The sequence below is a fragment of the Mustelus asterias genome, chromosome 3, assembly GCF_964213995.1.
Source record: "Mustelus asterias chromosome 3, sMusAst1.hap1.1, whole genome shotgun sequence".
Classification (NCBI taxonomy): Eukaryota; Metazoa; Chordata; class Chondrichthyes; order Carcharhiniformes; family Triakidae; genus Mustelus; species Mustelus asterias.
This window is the reverse complement of record NC_135803.1, coordinates 78,025,582-78,042,508: the sequence shown is the minus strand read 5'-3', so window position 1 is coordinate 78,042,508 and position 16,927 is coordinate 78,025,582. Positions and strand designations below refer to the sequence as shown.

The 16,927-nt window shown below is 47.7% G+C and overlaps 1 protein-coding gene across 1 annotated transcript in view; it reads left to right on the top strand.

The window, feature by feature from the left end:
• crocc2 (ciliary rootlet coiled-coil, rootletin family member 2) overlaps positions 1–16,927 on the top strand; it is a 266,817-nt gene that overhangs the window by 64,006 nt on the left and 185,884 nt on the right. Inside the window, exons 3-4 of the mRNA XM_078210134.1 lie at positions 298–375; positions 7,921–8,027. Of these exons, the coding sequence (XP_078066260.1) occupies positions 298–375; positions 7,921–8,027 (185 nt within the window). The remainder of the gene's footprint in view (positions 1–297; positions 376–7,920; positions 8,028–16,927) is intronic.

Here is a 16,927-nt window from a genome sequence, read left to right as displayed (position 1 = left end):
GACTTGGACCGATCCTGTCACTGCTTTCCAAATACTCAGTTATGTGAGAAGGAAGTCTCACATATTCCGAAAGGATTGCACCTTACATACTGATCTTGTTCTAGAATTCCCTCCCTTTTTTTGTATCTTTGTGAAAATCTTTCTCCTGCTGCAGTAGTTTCATGGGCACCGATAATCTTTCTACTCCATAAAATAATTTGACTTTAATATTCACTATTTGAATGTGTAGCCCTGTTACATGTAAAGTCTCATCACCAAAGGTGACTAGAGGTGAATTCCATGTGTTGCCTCTCTTAGGTCCTTCAGTACAAGAAGCGATGCGGTGAGCTGGAACAGCAGATCCTCGAGAAGACCTCTGAGTCAGAACAGCAGAAAGTGTTAGTGAGTATAAGCCACTAATATTTCATGTATAGAGTTCAACCTTGGCAAAAGTCTCATTGTTCATGCCAAGCTTCAAGAGAATGTCCGACAGTTGGTGACCTGCAGGACTATACTTGCTCCTGTATCTGTATACTTCTTGCCAGGAGAGACATCAACTCTTAGTGGCTGGGTTGTGCCAATAGTGTGGCCTTTTCATGTGACTGGATAGAGAGACTGAAAGAGCGAGCAGCAGAGAAACATTATGGGTGGTATGGTGGAGAGAAAGAGTGAGCAAAACAAAGTGCAGAAGAGAGAAAGGCAGAAAGAGTGAGATAAAGTGAGGGGACCAAAAGTGCAAGAAAGACTGAACACATATGAGGAGGAAGGAAGAAAGACAAAGGCAGTTCTTCACTAACAAAGAGTGCATTGTGTCTTTAAGATAATAAATCTCTCCAACTGCTTCACAGAGAGTAAGTAGATGGCAAGTTTATTCGAGTTCTTTGAAGATGTAACAGGCAGGGTGAACAAAAGCAAAGCAGTAGATGTAGTATATTTTGAACCATTGAATCATAGATTCCCTACAGTGCAGGAGGAGTCCATTCAACCCATCAAATCTGCACTGACCCTTCAAAAGAGCACTCTACCTAGGCCCATTCTCCCGGCCTATCCCCACAACCCTACACATATACCATAGCTAATCCATTGGCTAATGTGAAAGAAACATCAAAGAGTCAGGATAAATGGGTCATTTGGCAGCTGTGCCTAGGGAAATGCTGCAGAGGTCAGTGCTGGGCCTCAACTATTTATGATCTTCATGCATGACTTGGGATCGACTGTACTGTAGCTAAGTTTGCTCATGATACAAAGATCGGTAGGAAAGCAAGTTGTGAGATGGATACCAAGAGTCTGCAAACTCTGGTTACGTTAAGCAGGTGCGCAAAAATGTGGCAAATTGAAATAATGGACAGAATTTTATGAGATTTTTTTCTGAGCGTCCAGCTAATGTGAAAACGAGAGAGATCCTCATCTGTTTTTCGGGTGAGTTTTCACGCTGAATCTTATGCACTCAGTCTTTGAAAAAGTGGGCTGGACCATTTCTAGCCACTCGAGGCAGTGGGTGGGGCTTAATTCGCCAGCCAGCCAGCAGCTCAGATCGGAGCCACAAACTGCGCTTGCGCAGGAAAAGCTTTAAAAAAGCAGCTTTCCTGGCAGAACCCGCCCCGGGCTTGATACAGCCACTCCCCATGGATATCAGGAACCATTCCCCCCGCCCCCACCCCCACCGCCCACCACCCTCCAGATGCTCTTGCATATGGCCTTCTCATCACCCCCCAGCCCCGATGGCTGAGTGATATGACCCTCTCTCTCCCCTGCTCCTGATCATCACAGAGGCACAAATCCACCACCACCCCCCCTCCATCAGCACACCTGCAAGTGTTGATTTAGCTTCCCCTCCATTGTAACAAGGCAAACTGGATTAAACTCGCTGGAATGCTCTAACGGATGCGTGATTCACCCAAACTGACTGCAGCTGATCTGCCCTAACAAGGGAAAGCTCCATAAAAACCCTCAAGGATGGACAGACCGGCAGGCAGTGCCGAAAGAAATGGCTCCCAGGAAAGCAGCTCTCCGTTTTTTAGATGTATATCTGGCTAGGTTGCTGCAGGTAGTGGAGGCAAGGTGGTACATTCTCTTCTCTCCCCAGCATGACACCGTCCCAGGGGAAGGGATGGAAGCGCAGCCTGGGAGGCAGTGGCAACATGTGTTAGTGCCAAGGCACTGGTCTTAAACAGGAGAACCAGGAAGCAGTGCTGCAAAAAACTGAACGACCTGATCCGGGCAGCAAAGGTCAGTGTTTAATCTCATCTACCATCTTCCCCCTAAATTACCCTCAGATCCCCCCGCTTCCAGCACCCACCATGCTTCGAGCCCCTGACCCCCAAGCACCTCCCCCCCCTCCCCCCCCTCCCCCAAGAGTATCACAACCCTTGCCCTCTGAGGGCCACCCCCTGAAACCCTGCAGGACTCATTCCATCAGATTTTACATGGCTTCTTCTGTCCCCACAGGAGAAGAATGCCCAAAATCGCTGGGAAAGGGTGAGGACGGGCTGGTGTGCCCAAGATTCGAGACCTTACTGTCTTTGAGAAGTGGGCATTGGAGCTTGCGGGAGAGGAGGGGATGAGGAACATTAGTGACAGCATGGTCGGGCTGGAGCATAGAAGTGAGCACCTGCCAACCTTTCACTGGTTGGAGATAGCTCAATAAGTTGCATGCAGCCTAGGTTCCTCTCCCTCCCTTGCACCTTGTGTTCTGTGTTGCAGGAAGGGACCCCAATGCGCCTGGCCATCTGACATCGCGGCCCCCACTGCTGCTCCTATCCATCCTGCTCCTGACAGTTCAGAAGGAAGCCGATGGAGGGACTCCGAGATCGGCACCAGTTTTGCGTCACCTTCCACCTCACAACTCACCATGCCAGAGACTCTCACATCGGTGGGTCAAGTTAATGGCGAGGCATCTGGGTCACTCTCTAGTATGTATGAGACATCTGCTGGTGTACATCGGGTGGAGGAAGGAACGTCCGAGGCCTCTGGCATGTGGGGTCTGCCAGAGGCGAGGGACTCAGCTAGCCCCAGGCTACATGCTGGGCCTCTGTGATCACTTCTCCCTCAGCTGCTGGAGATGCAGCAACAGAGCCAGGGAATGCAGGAGGGGCTGACAGCAACATTGGACCGACTGCAAGGCTGTTGGGAGGCATCCCAAAGCTTTCAGGTGGACCAGTTATTGCCTGTCTTTCATGGTTCCCAGGCCAACACTACAAAGGTGGTGTCCGCAATGGAAAACCCTGGGACAGGAAATCCTCACCATGAGTGGCATGATCCAAGCAATGTCTGAATCACAGCAGATCATGGCCGAGTCACAGCAGGCCACAGCTGAGGGCCTCAACTGGTTCTTCGAGACTCTGTGGCCCAATGCTGAGATGCTCAAGAGCTTGCAGGAGACCTCAGCAGGACAGTGCTGAGACACAGCGGGCTGTGGCTACAGCTTTTGAGAACGTGGCCCAGTCACTGAAGGTCATGGCTGATAGGCTGCAGAGCTTACAGGAGACCCGGTGGGACAGTGCTGAGACACAGCGGGCTATATGCAGCAGCCGTTGAGAACGTGGCCCAATCACAGAGGGTCATGGCTGAGGGGCTGCAGAGCATGGCCCAGTCTCTGAGGGTACTTGCTGCTGTCATTGACAGGTGGCCCCTGACTCAGAGGGTTCGGCCACTATGGCAAGAATGCAGGTGGCCCTCCAGGACTGGCAGGGCCAGGTGCCGGAGCATCTGGAGCTCACTGCAGAAGCACCACCATTCCAGGGAGTGACCCAGGGGCCCACAGGAACCCCAAGAGAGGAAGGAGGGCTCGAGCCCATGGCGGGACCTTCCACGCAGGAGACTGTGACTGTGGCTACACCTTCTGACTCCCCTGTTCCTGACACTGGGGCATCTCAGGGACAGCGGGATGAAGAGGGTGTCATGGATACGTCCTTGACACCTGGAAGCTGGCCACGGTCCTCAAGGTCCAGGCCCTCCAGAGGATGATCGCCAAGGGCATTACAGGTCACGGGGCGTGCTAGGCAGCTGGCCAGCTCTACTCCCGATGTACATCCTGGGGAGACACTGAGATTTAGTGGTAGGTCAGGTAAAGTTAAGAAGTTGTTGTAGTGGCATTAGAATGGCACGGGTGAAGGACAACACTAGTTCGATAGAATATTTAGGCACTTTAAAGTCTCGCGTTCACTTGTTATATGAGCACTTATTTTGAAGGCACTTTTACTGTCACCAATAAATGTTATTTCACCCCACACCTGTGACTAATTTGTCTTTGATTAGCCTCTAACAGGAATGTACTTACCCCAAGGATTGCCAGAGGGATCCTGCACATTAATGAGGGGGTTGCCCCTCAACGCATTGCTACTGAGAAAATGAAGGGCCAAATAATTCACTGGGTACAGCGGTTGACATGCATTGACAGCGACTTACAGCATCTACCATGGCATCTCCAGAACCCATGAAAGATTTCCTCTCACTCCCCCCCACCCCACCCCACCCGCTATGGGGCCCTGCATGGGGGTTTAGTGCTCCCTTACCCACCACCCAGACATGGGCCCAGGTGCCAGCGTGCATGAGGAGCTCAGGCAGGAGTCAATTTGCACCAGTGCATCATCACAATGGCACATAGCGCGTCGTCATCGCCCTCCTGCTTGCCACAGAAACTCGCTAGCACAGCGTACCCAGGCCCACCACTCTGGTGTTACAATGTTGCAGGAAATTGTTGGATTTCCCAGAGAGGGAGAGGGCCTGGGGGAGGAATTAAACCCATGTCTGGCAACAGAGGTCCCTAGTGACCAAAGCATGTGGTAATCAGGGCCTCCATTGCCACCCTCGCATGCCTGAGTCTTGCTGCCGCCGGCCCTCCAGCGCCAGGGTGATGTTGCTGTGAAGCTGTCATTCATCTGCCGGGGTGTCTGGCACAGACGTCAATGATGTTCAGCTGATGGTCACACACTAACTGCACATTTATTGAATGGAAGCTTTTTCTGTTCATGAATTTTCTTGAATTCTTCACCGGGGCCTTGAAGGCGACATGGGTGCAGTCTGTAACCCCCTGCACATTTGGAATCCCTGCATTGGCCGCGAATCCTGCAGCATCTGCTTCCTGCTGGGCCTGGTCCAGGTCAAATTTATTATACTGGCCAGCCCAGGCATACAGGACATCCGTAACCTCCTTAACACACTTGTTGGCGGATGATTGGGAAATGCCACAAAGATCTCCATTGGTGGTTTGGAAGGACATGGTGGTGTAAAAGTTTGAGGTGGCCGTCACTTTCCCAGCCACCGGGAGTGGGTGCCCCCTGTCCCCCCGAGCCCCGTGGTACCAGGTCCTACAACAAATGGCACAGGTGTCGCACTGTCTCCTTTCGGAGCCAGTGGCATGTTCGACAATTGCTCAAAGGACACTCACATGCGGAACTACTGGGGTCTCTGCTCCCTCCTCCTCCTGCCCGCCACCTCCCTCCCCCCTTGGGGTGAATGGTGGCCAGGCCCTGCTTCCAGCGGCCATCCCCTTCTACTCCTGTGAGTGCTAACGCCTGGGCCTCTTTTGCCCGTAATTCATCCTCCTGCTCCTCCTCCTCAGCTCCAGCAGCAACCAAAAGAACAGCAAGGTCAATTGGTTGCACTGCAAAAGCCATCTCGTCACTCTGAAGGAAGGGGCGATTGGGATTTGGTGAAGAGTAGAGTCGGATGGAGAGGTTAAGGAACTCTGCTCGCCCCCCGCCCAGCAACACACACTCCCCATACCTCCCCACAGCCTCCCAGCAGCACACACTCCCCATACCTCCCCACGGCCTCCCAGCAACACACACTCCCCATACCTCCCCACAGCCTCCCAGCAACACACACTCCCCATACCCCCCCACAGCTCCCCAGCAACACACACACTTCCCATACTCCCCACCACAGCCCCCCAGCAGCACACACTCCCCATACCCCCCCCCCCCCCCCCCAGCAACACACACTCCCCATACCCCCCCACAGTCCCCCAGCAACATACACTCCCCATATCCACCCCCCACAGCCACCCAGCAACACACACTCCCCATACCCCCCCCCACAGCCCCCCAGCAGCACACACTCCCCATACCTCCCCACATCCTCCCAGCAACACACACTCCCCATACCTCCCCACAGCTCCCCAGCAACACACACACTGCCCATACTCCCCCCCCCCGCAGCCCCCCAGCAACACACTCCCCATATCTCCCCAGCAACACACACACTTCCCATACTCCCCCCCCCCCCCCGCAGCCCCCCAGCAACACAGTCCCCATATCTCCCCATACCCCCCCAGCAACACACACACTTCCCATACCTCCTCACAGCCTCCCAGCAACACACACTCCCCATACCTCCCCACAGCCTCCCAGCAACACACACTCCCCATACCTCCCCACAGCTCCCCAGCAACACACACACTTCCCATACTTCCCCCCCCGCAGCCCCCCAGCAACACACTCCCCATATCTCCCCACAGCTCCCCAGCAACACACACACTTCCCATACTCCCCCCCCCCCACAGCCCCCCAGCAGCACACATTCCCCATACCCCCCACAGACCCCAGCAACACACACTCCCCATATCCCCCCACAGCCCCCCAGCAACACACACACTTCCCATATCCCCCCCACAGCACTCCAGCAATGCACACGCCCCATACACCCCCAGCAACACACACTCCCCATACCTCCCCACAGCCCCCCAGCAACACACACTCCGCATGCACCCCCAGCAACACAAACTCTTCATACTCCCCACAGCCCCCCAGCAACACACACCCCCCATACCTCCCCACACAGCCCCCCAGCAACACACACTCCCCATACTGCCCCCCCCCCCCCCCACAACTCCCCAGCAACACACACATTCTCGATACCCCCCACCCATACCCCCCCCCCCCGGGTCCCAACACACACACACCCCCGAATCTCTCAAAAGGTTTGTTAGCCTTTGGAAGTCTCTTCCCAGAAGTTGAGTTATTAAATTAGAGAGGAAATTCCATAGAATAAGCTTGAGGAGGCTAAAGACTAATGGTGGAATTGCAGGTGAGGGATGTTCAGGAGGCCAGAGGATGTAAAGCTGGAGACAATTGCAGAAATAGAGTAAGGGGAAATTGTAACAAAAAGGTGCTTGAATTCATGAGTGCTGGTAGAAAGCCCTCCCACCACACTCACAACCTGAGGTTAAGTGGGTTATTTAAGCCTTGGTTGCAGCCCATCAAGGAGTATGTTCTCCAAGGATAGTGAGAAAGGCAATGGGAAATCATCTCAGCTGATCTTCACTAGCATAGATGGGGTAGATAGAGGCTTTTTCCCAGGGTGGAAGTGTCAATTACAAGGGTGCACAGGTTCAAGGTGAGAGGGGGAAACTTTAAGGGAGATGTGTGGGGGAAGCTTTTCAGGCAGAGAGTGGTGGGTGGCTGGAATGCGCTGCCAGAAGAGGTGGTGAAAGTAGGAACATCAGCAACATTTAAGAGGCATCTGGATGGGTACATGAATAGGGAGGGAATAGAGGGATATGGACCGAATGGGCAGATCTGTTTTTGTTTAGTTTAGTTAGGACATCATGATCGGCACAGGCTTGGAGGGTCATAGAGCCTGTTCCTTTGCTGTACCTTTCTTTGTTCTTTGTAATAGCTCAAGGATCTCAATATATGCAACTTGAGTTAGAACCTGGCTTAGGGCAAACCTCGATGGATTGACAGACAATTTGAATAGTCTATCAGAAGACGTCCAGCCTGGAGGTAACAAACAGATGGGTAAGGATGTCAGCAGCAATAGAGTGAAGCAAAAAGCAACAAAGGTATTGTGAATATGTAGGCTAGCAGTTTTCCATTGAGGTTTCATCCAAACACAGAGCTCCTCTTACCTCTACCGCATTCATTTATGCAAAAGTAACATAATTCCCAAATCCATACTCGTGTTATTGCTATGTTGGGCACTATCCTTAATTTTCAGTTACAGACCCGCTTAGAAACAACCGAATCTCACTTAAGGAGGGCAGAGTATGAGCACAGCACTGAACTGGAGACCACCCTCATTCGCCTGGAGGAGGAGCAGCAGAGGTGAGCGACATTTGTTCTGTATTACTCATCAGTACCTCGAACTCTTGCCAATCTTTCTATGCTCTGGTGACACCCGCTGTGACCTTTCGCTTAAAAGCAAAATACTGTGGATGCTGGAATATGAAACAAAAACAGAAAATGCTGGAAAATCTCAGCAAGTCTGATAGCATCTGTGGGGAGAGAACAGAGCCAATGATTCGAGTCTAGATGACCCTTCATCAGAGCTGACGAAGGGTCATCTAGACTCGAAACATTGGCTCTATTCTTGCTCCTCAGATGCTGTCAGACCTGCTGAGATTTTCCAGCATTTTCTGTTTTTGTGATCTTTAGCTCATTCAGTTTCCAATTTGTGCTGTGGGGGAAACCACTCGAAAGAAATTGAGCAAATAAGAGATCAAAAGGGAACGGTTGCATGGATGAGGTATGTACTCCTCAGACTGTGGTGTTAATGCGTGAAGTTGGAACATTCTCCACTGAATCCTGTGCATTTCAAGGCAAAGTGTGAATAAAGCTCTTCTACACTGCCTCAAACTGCAGTTTCATTGTGACCTCCAATGAGTAACTCTCTTGCATCTGTATGATATATTTGTATTTCTTACACCACAGCTTCTCTATGTCCTCTCACAAGGATGACAGTCAATTACAGAATTATTACTGTGCTGAAGGAGGCCATTTGGCCCATCATGTCTGTACCAGCTTTCCAAGTGAGCATTATGACTTAGTTCCATCCCCCTACTTTTTTCTCATAACCCTGCACATTGTTTCTATTCAAGTAATCATCTAATGCCCTCTTGAGTGCCCTGATTGAATCTGCCTTCACCACATTTCCAGGCAGTGCAATCCAGACCCAAAAATGTTTTTTCTCATAGCACATTTGTTCTTGTGCAAATCACTTTAATTTAGTGCCTTCTCGTTCTCGATCCTTTTACAAGTGGGAACAGTTTCTCCTTATCTACTCTGTCCAGCACACTCTGATTTTGGACATCTCTATCAAATCTCCTCTTAGCCTTTTTCCTTCCAAGAAAAACAGCCCCAACCTCTCCAATCTATCCTCAGAACTGAAGTTTCTCCTCCCTGGAACCATTCTTGTAAATCTCTTCTGTACTCTCTCCAATGCGTTCATGTCCTTCTTATAATGTGACACCCAGAACTATGCACAATATTCCAGCTGAGGTCTAACTAGTGTCTTGTATAAGTTCAGCATAACCTCCTTGCCCTTGTACTCTATGCCCCTATTAATAAAACTCAGGATACTTTATGTTTTATTAACTACTCTCTCCACCTGTCCTTCTGCCTTCAATGATCTATGCACATATACACTCAGGTCCCTCTGCTCCTGCATCATTTTAAGAACTGTAAGGCTTATTTTATATTGTCTCTCCATGTTCTTCCTACCAAAATGCATTACCTCATACTTCTCCACATTGAACTTCATCTGCCACCTATCTGCCCACTCCACCAACTTGTCTATGTCTTTTTGAAGTTCAATGCTGTCCCCCTCACAGTTTACAATGCTTCCTAGTTTTATGTTACTTGCAAACTTTGAAGTTGTCTCCTGCACACCAAGATCTAGATCATTAATACTTATCAGGAAAAGTAAAAGTTCCAATACCGATTCCTGGGGAGCTCCACTACAAACCTCCCTCCAGCTTGACAAATATACATTGACCATTACTCTCAGCCAGTTTTGCATCCACATTGCTACTGTGCACTTTATTCCACTTAATGAGAGCTTTAACTGATTTTGAGTTAATATAGCACAATGTGCCCATGCCCAGGAGAAGATGGATTGTCACAGCCAAATCTCATTCTTACAAGTACCTTTGAATCTCTTTACAAAGAGATTTATTATCCAATTCCTCCAAATCTATACTTTTAAATTTATTTACAGGATGTGGGCATCGCTGGCTAAGCCAGCACTTGTTACCCATCCCTAAATTCCCCTTGAGAAGGTGGTGGTGAGTTGCCTTCTTGAACCGCTGCAGTCTCTGAGGTGTAGGCACATCCACATTGCTGTTAGAGAGGGTATTTTACCCTGTAATAGTGAAAGAATGGCAATATATTTCCAGGTCAGGGTGGTGAATGTCTTGGAGGGGAACATCCAGGTGGTGGTGAACTAGGTTTCTGCTGCCTATGTCCTTCTAGATTATAGTGTCATGGGTTTGGAAGGTGCTGCCTAAGGAACTGTGATGAGTTCCAGCAGTGCATCCTGTAGATGGTACACACAACTGCCACTGTTCATCAATGGTGGAGGGAGTGATTTGATTTGATTTGATTTATTATGTCACATGTATTAAAATAGAGTGGAAAGTATTGTTTCTTTCGTGCTATACAGACAAAGCATACCATTCATAGAGAAGGAAATGAGAGAGTGCAGAATGTAGTGTTACAGTCATAGCTAGGTTGTAGAGAAAGATCAACTTAATGCAAGGTAAGACCATTCAAAAGTCTGACAGCAGCAGGGAAGAAGCTGTTCTTGAGTCGGTTGGTATGTGACCTCAGACTTTTGTATCTTTTTCCCGATGGAAGAAGGTGGAAGAGAGAATGTCCGGGGTGTGGGGTCATTAATTATGCTGGCTGCTTTGCCGAGGCAGCAGGAAGTGTAGACAGAGTCCATAAGACCATAAGACCATAAGACATAGGAGCGGAAGTAAGGCCATTCGGCCCATCGAGTCCACTCCACCATTCAATCATGGTTGATTTCAACTCCATTTACCCGCTCTCTCCCCATAGCCCTTAATTCCTCGAGAAATCAAGAATTTATCAATTTCTGTCTTGAAGACGCTCAACGTCTCGGCCTCCACAGCCCTCTGTGGCAATGAATTCCACAGACCCACCACTCTCTGGCTGAAGAAATTTCTCCTCATCTCTGTTCTAAAGTGACTCCCTTTTATTCTAAGGCTGTGCCCCCGCGTCCTAGTCTCCCCTGTTAATGGAACAACTTCCCTACGTCCATCCTATCTAAGCCGTTCATTATCTTGTAAGTTTCTATCAGATCTCCCCTCAACCTCCTAAACTCCAATGAATATAATCCCACGATCCTCAGACGTTCATCGTATGTCAGGCCTACCATTCCTGGGATCATCCGTGTGAATCTCCGCTGGACCCGCTCCAGTGCCAGTATGTCCTTCCTGAGGTGTGGGGCCCAAAATTGCTCACAGTACTCCAAATGGGGCCTAACCAGTGCTTTATAAAGCCTCAGAAGTACATCCCTGCTTTTGTATTCCAAGCCTCTTGAGATAAATGACAACATTACATTTGCTTTCTTAATTACGGACTCAACCTGCAAGTTTACCTTTAGAGAATCCTGGACTAGGACTCCCAAGTCCCTTTGCACTTTAGCATTATGAATTTTGTCACCGTTTAGAAAATAGTCCATGCCTCTATTCTTTTTTCCAAAGTGTACGACCTCGCACTTGCCCACGTTGAATTTCATCAGCCACTTCTTGGACCACTCTCCTAAACTGTCTAAATCTTTCTGCAGCCTCCCCACCTCCTCAATACTACCTGCCCCTCCACCTATCTTTGTATCATCGGCAAACTTGGCCAGAATGCTCCCAGTTCCGTCATCTAGATCGTTAATATATAAAGAGAACAGCTGTGGCCCCAACACTGAACCCTGCGGGACACCACTTGTCACCGGTTGCCATTCTGAGAAAGAACCTTTTATCCCAACTCTCAATGGATGGGAGGCTGGTTTGCATGATGGATTGGGTACATTCACGACCTTTTGTAGTTCCTTGCGGTCTTGGGCAGAGCAGGAACCATACCAAGCTGTGATACAACCAGAAAGAATGCTTTCTATGGTACATCGGTAAAAGTTGGTGAGAGTCGTAGCTGACATGCCAGATTTCCTTGGTCTTCTGTGAAAGTAGAGGTATTAGTGGGCTTTCTTAACTATAGTTTCGGCATGGGGGACCAAGACAGGTTGTTGGTAATCTGGCCACCTTCGTTTTGTTGACATTGACGGAGAGACTATTGTTCCGCACCAGTTTACTAGATTCTCTATCCCATTCCTGTGAATGTTTATGGAAAGGGTAGCAATCAAATGAGCTGCTTGATGGTATCAAGCTTATTATATATTGTTGGAGTTGCACTCATCCAGGCAAATGAAGTGCAACTTGTGCCTTGTATATGGTGGACAGGCTTTGGGGAGGCAGGAGGTGAGTTACCCACCCAGGATTCCTAGCCTCTGACATGCTCTTGTAGCCACAATATTTTTTTATCTGGCTAGTCCAGTTCAGTTTCTGGTCAGTGATATCCCCAGGATGTTGATAGTGTGGGATTCAGCAGTGGTAATATCATTGAATGTCATTGCAATCAAACCAAGGAAGATATGGACCACTATCTATCTAACCTCAGAATGTGAAAGGACAGTGCCTGACCCACTGTCCCACCCAGTCCCAGAGTGTGAAAGGGCAGTGTTTAACCCACTGTCCCACCCAATCCCAGAGTGTGAAAGGACAGTGTCAGACCCACTGTGCCACCCAATCCCAGAAGGGAAAAGGACAGTATCTGACCCACTGTGCCACCCTATCCCAGAGGGGGGAAGGACAGTGTCTGACTTCCTTTACTACATACTACAGGCTGCCCTTACAATCGTGTCATAGGGATCTTATCTGCACTTCAAGTGCATATATGTCTACTCCATCAATTAGTGACTCCCACACTGTGGGTTAAGGCCCTTGCAAAAGCCAAAATGAGGTCTGATTGAACTCAGTTTGCATGGTTTTGCTAAGCTCAGGTTTCCATCCTGTGCAAATCACAACCTGTCCTCTTTCCCCTAGCGGCAGAAAATTGGATCGGTCAGAAATGGCAGGTGGGTCTTCCACATCCAGGTCCGTCTGCTATTTTCAATGTCTGCCCTACTCTGTGAAAATTCAACCCTGCCAGGTTATCAACTGTCAGCACAACTGTTCCAGTCATTGTTTACAGGTGTGAGCACACTGTGCCGCCTTCCCCGTAAATCAGCCTCCGTGTCCCCTTAGCAGCAAAGCCACTTAGACTCATTGTCAAGCAGTATTCAGAGCAGGTCACGTGACTACTCTATTTTACCTAAAATTGAACACAGTCCCAGAAACATATAACTCACAAACTGAGTATTTATAACATTCACTGACTTAAACCCGGTGCTGTTCTGTGTGGGTGACACCTGGCTGCAGGTGGCGTTTGAATCTGGTCACGAGGGAATATTTTCTATTTGACTTAGAATTTCTGCTTCACTGTTGTTCTTGGCTCTGGGGCCTGCCTGACGGCAGAGAATGGGAAGTGGTTAACACACAGCTGTTGGATTGAGATTTGTGTTTTTCTGGAGTTGACTGTACTGGTATGAGCCTGACTGTTTCTGCCTGGTGTCCTCATCTTTACCTCCCAGCCGAGACTCATCTCACATTTGAGTTACAGCCACTGTTGCACACTTGTAGATGTATTTTTAAAAATCAGATGGTAGAATCACTGAATTTCTTTCTGTTCCCTTTCATTCTTAGTTTTCAACCCATAATTATTTGGTAAGTCTATTACAATTTAACATTGTGTCAGCTCAGGCTACATGGAAGCACTGGGGTAGAAAGTTGTTACTCCCAGGGCCTGATAACCTGATCTTGCACCGAGGGACTGCTGAGTTGTAAGAAGTGCCACCTTTCAAACAAATTCTCAAATTTGTTCAGATTGAAAGATCCCACAGTATCAGTCAAGGAAGTGCAGGGTTAACATTCCCCTTTCAACCAGAACTGCCAGCAAATGATTGACAAATACAGAAAAGATTTACCAAAATGTTGCCTGATATGGAGGGCATTAGCTATGAGGAGAGGTTGGAGAAACTTGGTTTGTTCTCACTGGAATGAGGAGGTTGAGGGGTGAAACCAAAAGAGAAAATGCTGGAAAATCTCAACAGATCTGGCAGCATCTCTAAGGAGAGAAAAGAGCTAATGTTTCGAGTCCAGATGACCCTTTGTCAAAGCTCTGCAAGGTAGAGGTCAGTATGCCAGACGACAACAGCACCCCCTTTGTTGGCAGGTTTGATGACAATGTCAGGATTGGACCTGAGGGAGCAAAGAGCGGAAAATTCGGAAGGAGAGAGGTTGGAATGGGTGAGGGGGGCAGAAAAATTGAGACAGCCAATGTCTCGTCGACAGTTCCCAATGAAAAGATCGAGGGCAGGTAATTGTCCTGGAGGGAGTGTCCAATTGGAGGCAGAATGTTGGACGCATGTGAAAGGATCTGTAGAACGGGAGGAGGACTCTTGCCCAAAGAAGTGGGCACAGAGATGAAGGCGACGAAAGAAGAGTTCAACATCATGTTGAGCCCGGAATTCATTGAGATGGGGGCGTAAGGGTACAAAGCTGAGTCCCCAAAAGAGAAAATGCTGGAAAATCTCAGCAGGTCTGGCAGCATTTGTAAGGAGAGAAAAGAGCTGACGTTTCGAGTCCAGCTGACCCTTTGTCACCCTTTGAGGTTGAGGGAAGTCTGCAAGATTATGAAAGGCATGAACAGAGTGGATCGCCAGAAACTTTTTCCCAGGATGGAAGAGTCAATTACTACAGGGCATAGGTTTAAGCTGTGAGGGGCAAGGTTTAAAGGAGATGTACGAGGCACGTTTTTTACACAGAGGGTGGTGGGTTCCTGGAACTCACTGCTGGGGGAGGTAGTGGAAGCAGATACGATAGTGACTTTTAAGCGGCATCTTGATAAATAAATGAATAGGATGGGAATAGAGGGATATGGGCCCTAGAAAGGTAGGGGATTTTAGTTCAGTTGGGCAACATGGTGCAGGCTTGGAGGGCCGAAGGCCCTGTTCTTGTGCTGTAATTTTCTTTGTTCTTTCTTTGTTCTTTGTTCTAGTTGTTCACCTCACTTTTTCTTTTATTCATTCATTGTGGGCACCATTGGCTGGGCCAGCATTTATTGCCCATCCCTAACTTCCTCAAATGAGTGGCTTGCTGGACCATTTCAAACAACATCTTTTTTAAGAATCAACCACATTGCTGTGGATCTGGAGACACATGCAGGCCAGATTTCTTTCCCTAAAGGACATTACAACAATTGACAATGGTTTCATGGTCATCATTAGACTTTTTAATTCCAGATTTTCATGGAATTCAAATTTCATCATCTGCCATGTTGGGATTCAAACCCGGATCTCCAGAGCATTACCTTGGGTCTCTGGGTTACTAGTTCAGTGACAATCTCACTGTGCTACCACCTTACGTCACTCCCTCACTTTACCTCACTTACGTTATTGTAGAATCTTGTATTAAAAAGTAGAAACACATACAGTGGCATGATAACACTCACTGCACTTTCAAAGTAACTCATGAGATGTTAAAACTTTGGGATGTGAATGCATTCTATTGCTATAATAAACAGGATTAAATTTAATTGTTAAGTTCCCTATGGAGAAACCATAGGCCGTAATAACCAAATTTTATGAATGACCCTCAAATGAAGTAATTACCAATAAGATCCTTTTATTATGAATTGGCATCAATGCATATTAAACATGAATTAAGAGGCAAATGATACTTTAAATAAAAAGTTGAATTTCACTTTAAATAGTACAACGAAGATTCATCTTACACAACCACTCGCATCACTCCCCGCAGACACGTGAAACCATGTGCAGTTCCAAAGTTCTTTAATTCAGCCTCTGGTATATAAGATCTCTCAATTACCCACTCAATTGTTTCAGCCCTTTAGTCGCATTCATTGGCAGCCATATTCTATATGAGGCATCTGGAGATGATCACTCCCCTCCCCCCCCCGCCACCCCCCTCCCAAAACGGCACAGTCCTGTAGAACCTCCTTAGCTGGTCTTGATGGCATGGATTCCTCAGAGACTCCTTTATTCCATCTCTTGAATTCACCCCATTAAACAGTCTGGTCAACACTGGCAAAACTCAGCAGTGGTAAAATTGTTCAATTCACAATCCCTTCTCTAACCCTGCCTTTCGCCTTCTGTCCTGTTTAACTGTAATACACATGCAGCTCCTTGTAAATGTGGCTTCTCTGTCCTTCCCTCTGTTGTGGCTCTCCTTTGTGTCTAACCACATGGCTTCTGGTCTTAACTTACCTCCTGTTGGTATTGATGCCGTGTCAAGGATCACCAGGTCTTATTGTCAAAGAAAATTACAATTAATCCCTTTGTAACTGATGCACATTTTAAAGTCATTTTCAAATATATTCAAAGTAATATAGATTCCACAGACATTTTAAATATTACAAATTTCCTTTACTGTATTGCTTCTGGGTCAAAGGCTGTTTCTTAAAATATTATAATTGTGCAGTACAAGCAGTGTGTCTTTCTTTTGGCAATCCACTGTAAAGAATAATATTGGCGTAAGTGAAAATATGTTTCAGTATCAAAGGAATTGAAATGGTTATATTGAGTCCAGCTATATTGACTCTTTCATTTTGCTTTTCTCAACCTCAGAAGGATAACGGAAAGCATCTCATTCCATTGTCCAGCATGTTCACCAACCTCATCCTTTTATGAATTAGAACAAGACTTAACCACCCTTCCCCTCCACAGCCCAGTCTTTAACAGTCTTTAACTTCACCAAAATCAACATTCTTCACATAATTAATTTTACAATTACCACACTCTGCCCTCCATACTCATCAGAACAATCACAAAAATCTTGGAACTGAGAGTTAATTGCCAAGCATTGTTTGTAAATTTAAATGAGGCACCTTGATTCTTATTGCTCAAGGCTTTGCCATGAGGAATGAACCAGCAAATGACTGTCACTTATTTTGTTCAGCTGAAACAGATGCAATGTGTATAAACGTTCTGTCTGTCTGCAAAGCACAGGGCCTTGTGTATTAATATATGTAGCTTCCAGGACATGCAAATGCATTACACTGCATTCTCCATGGCAAGGCCTCTACCAATCAGAATCCAC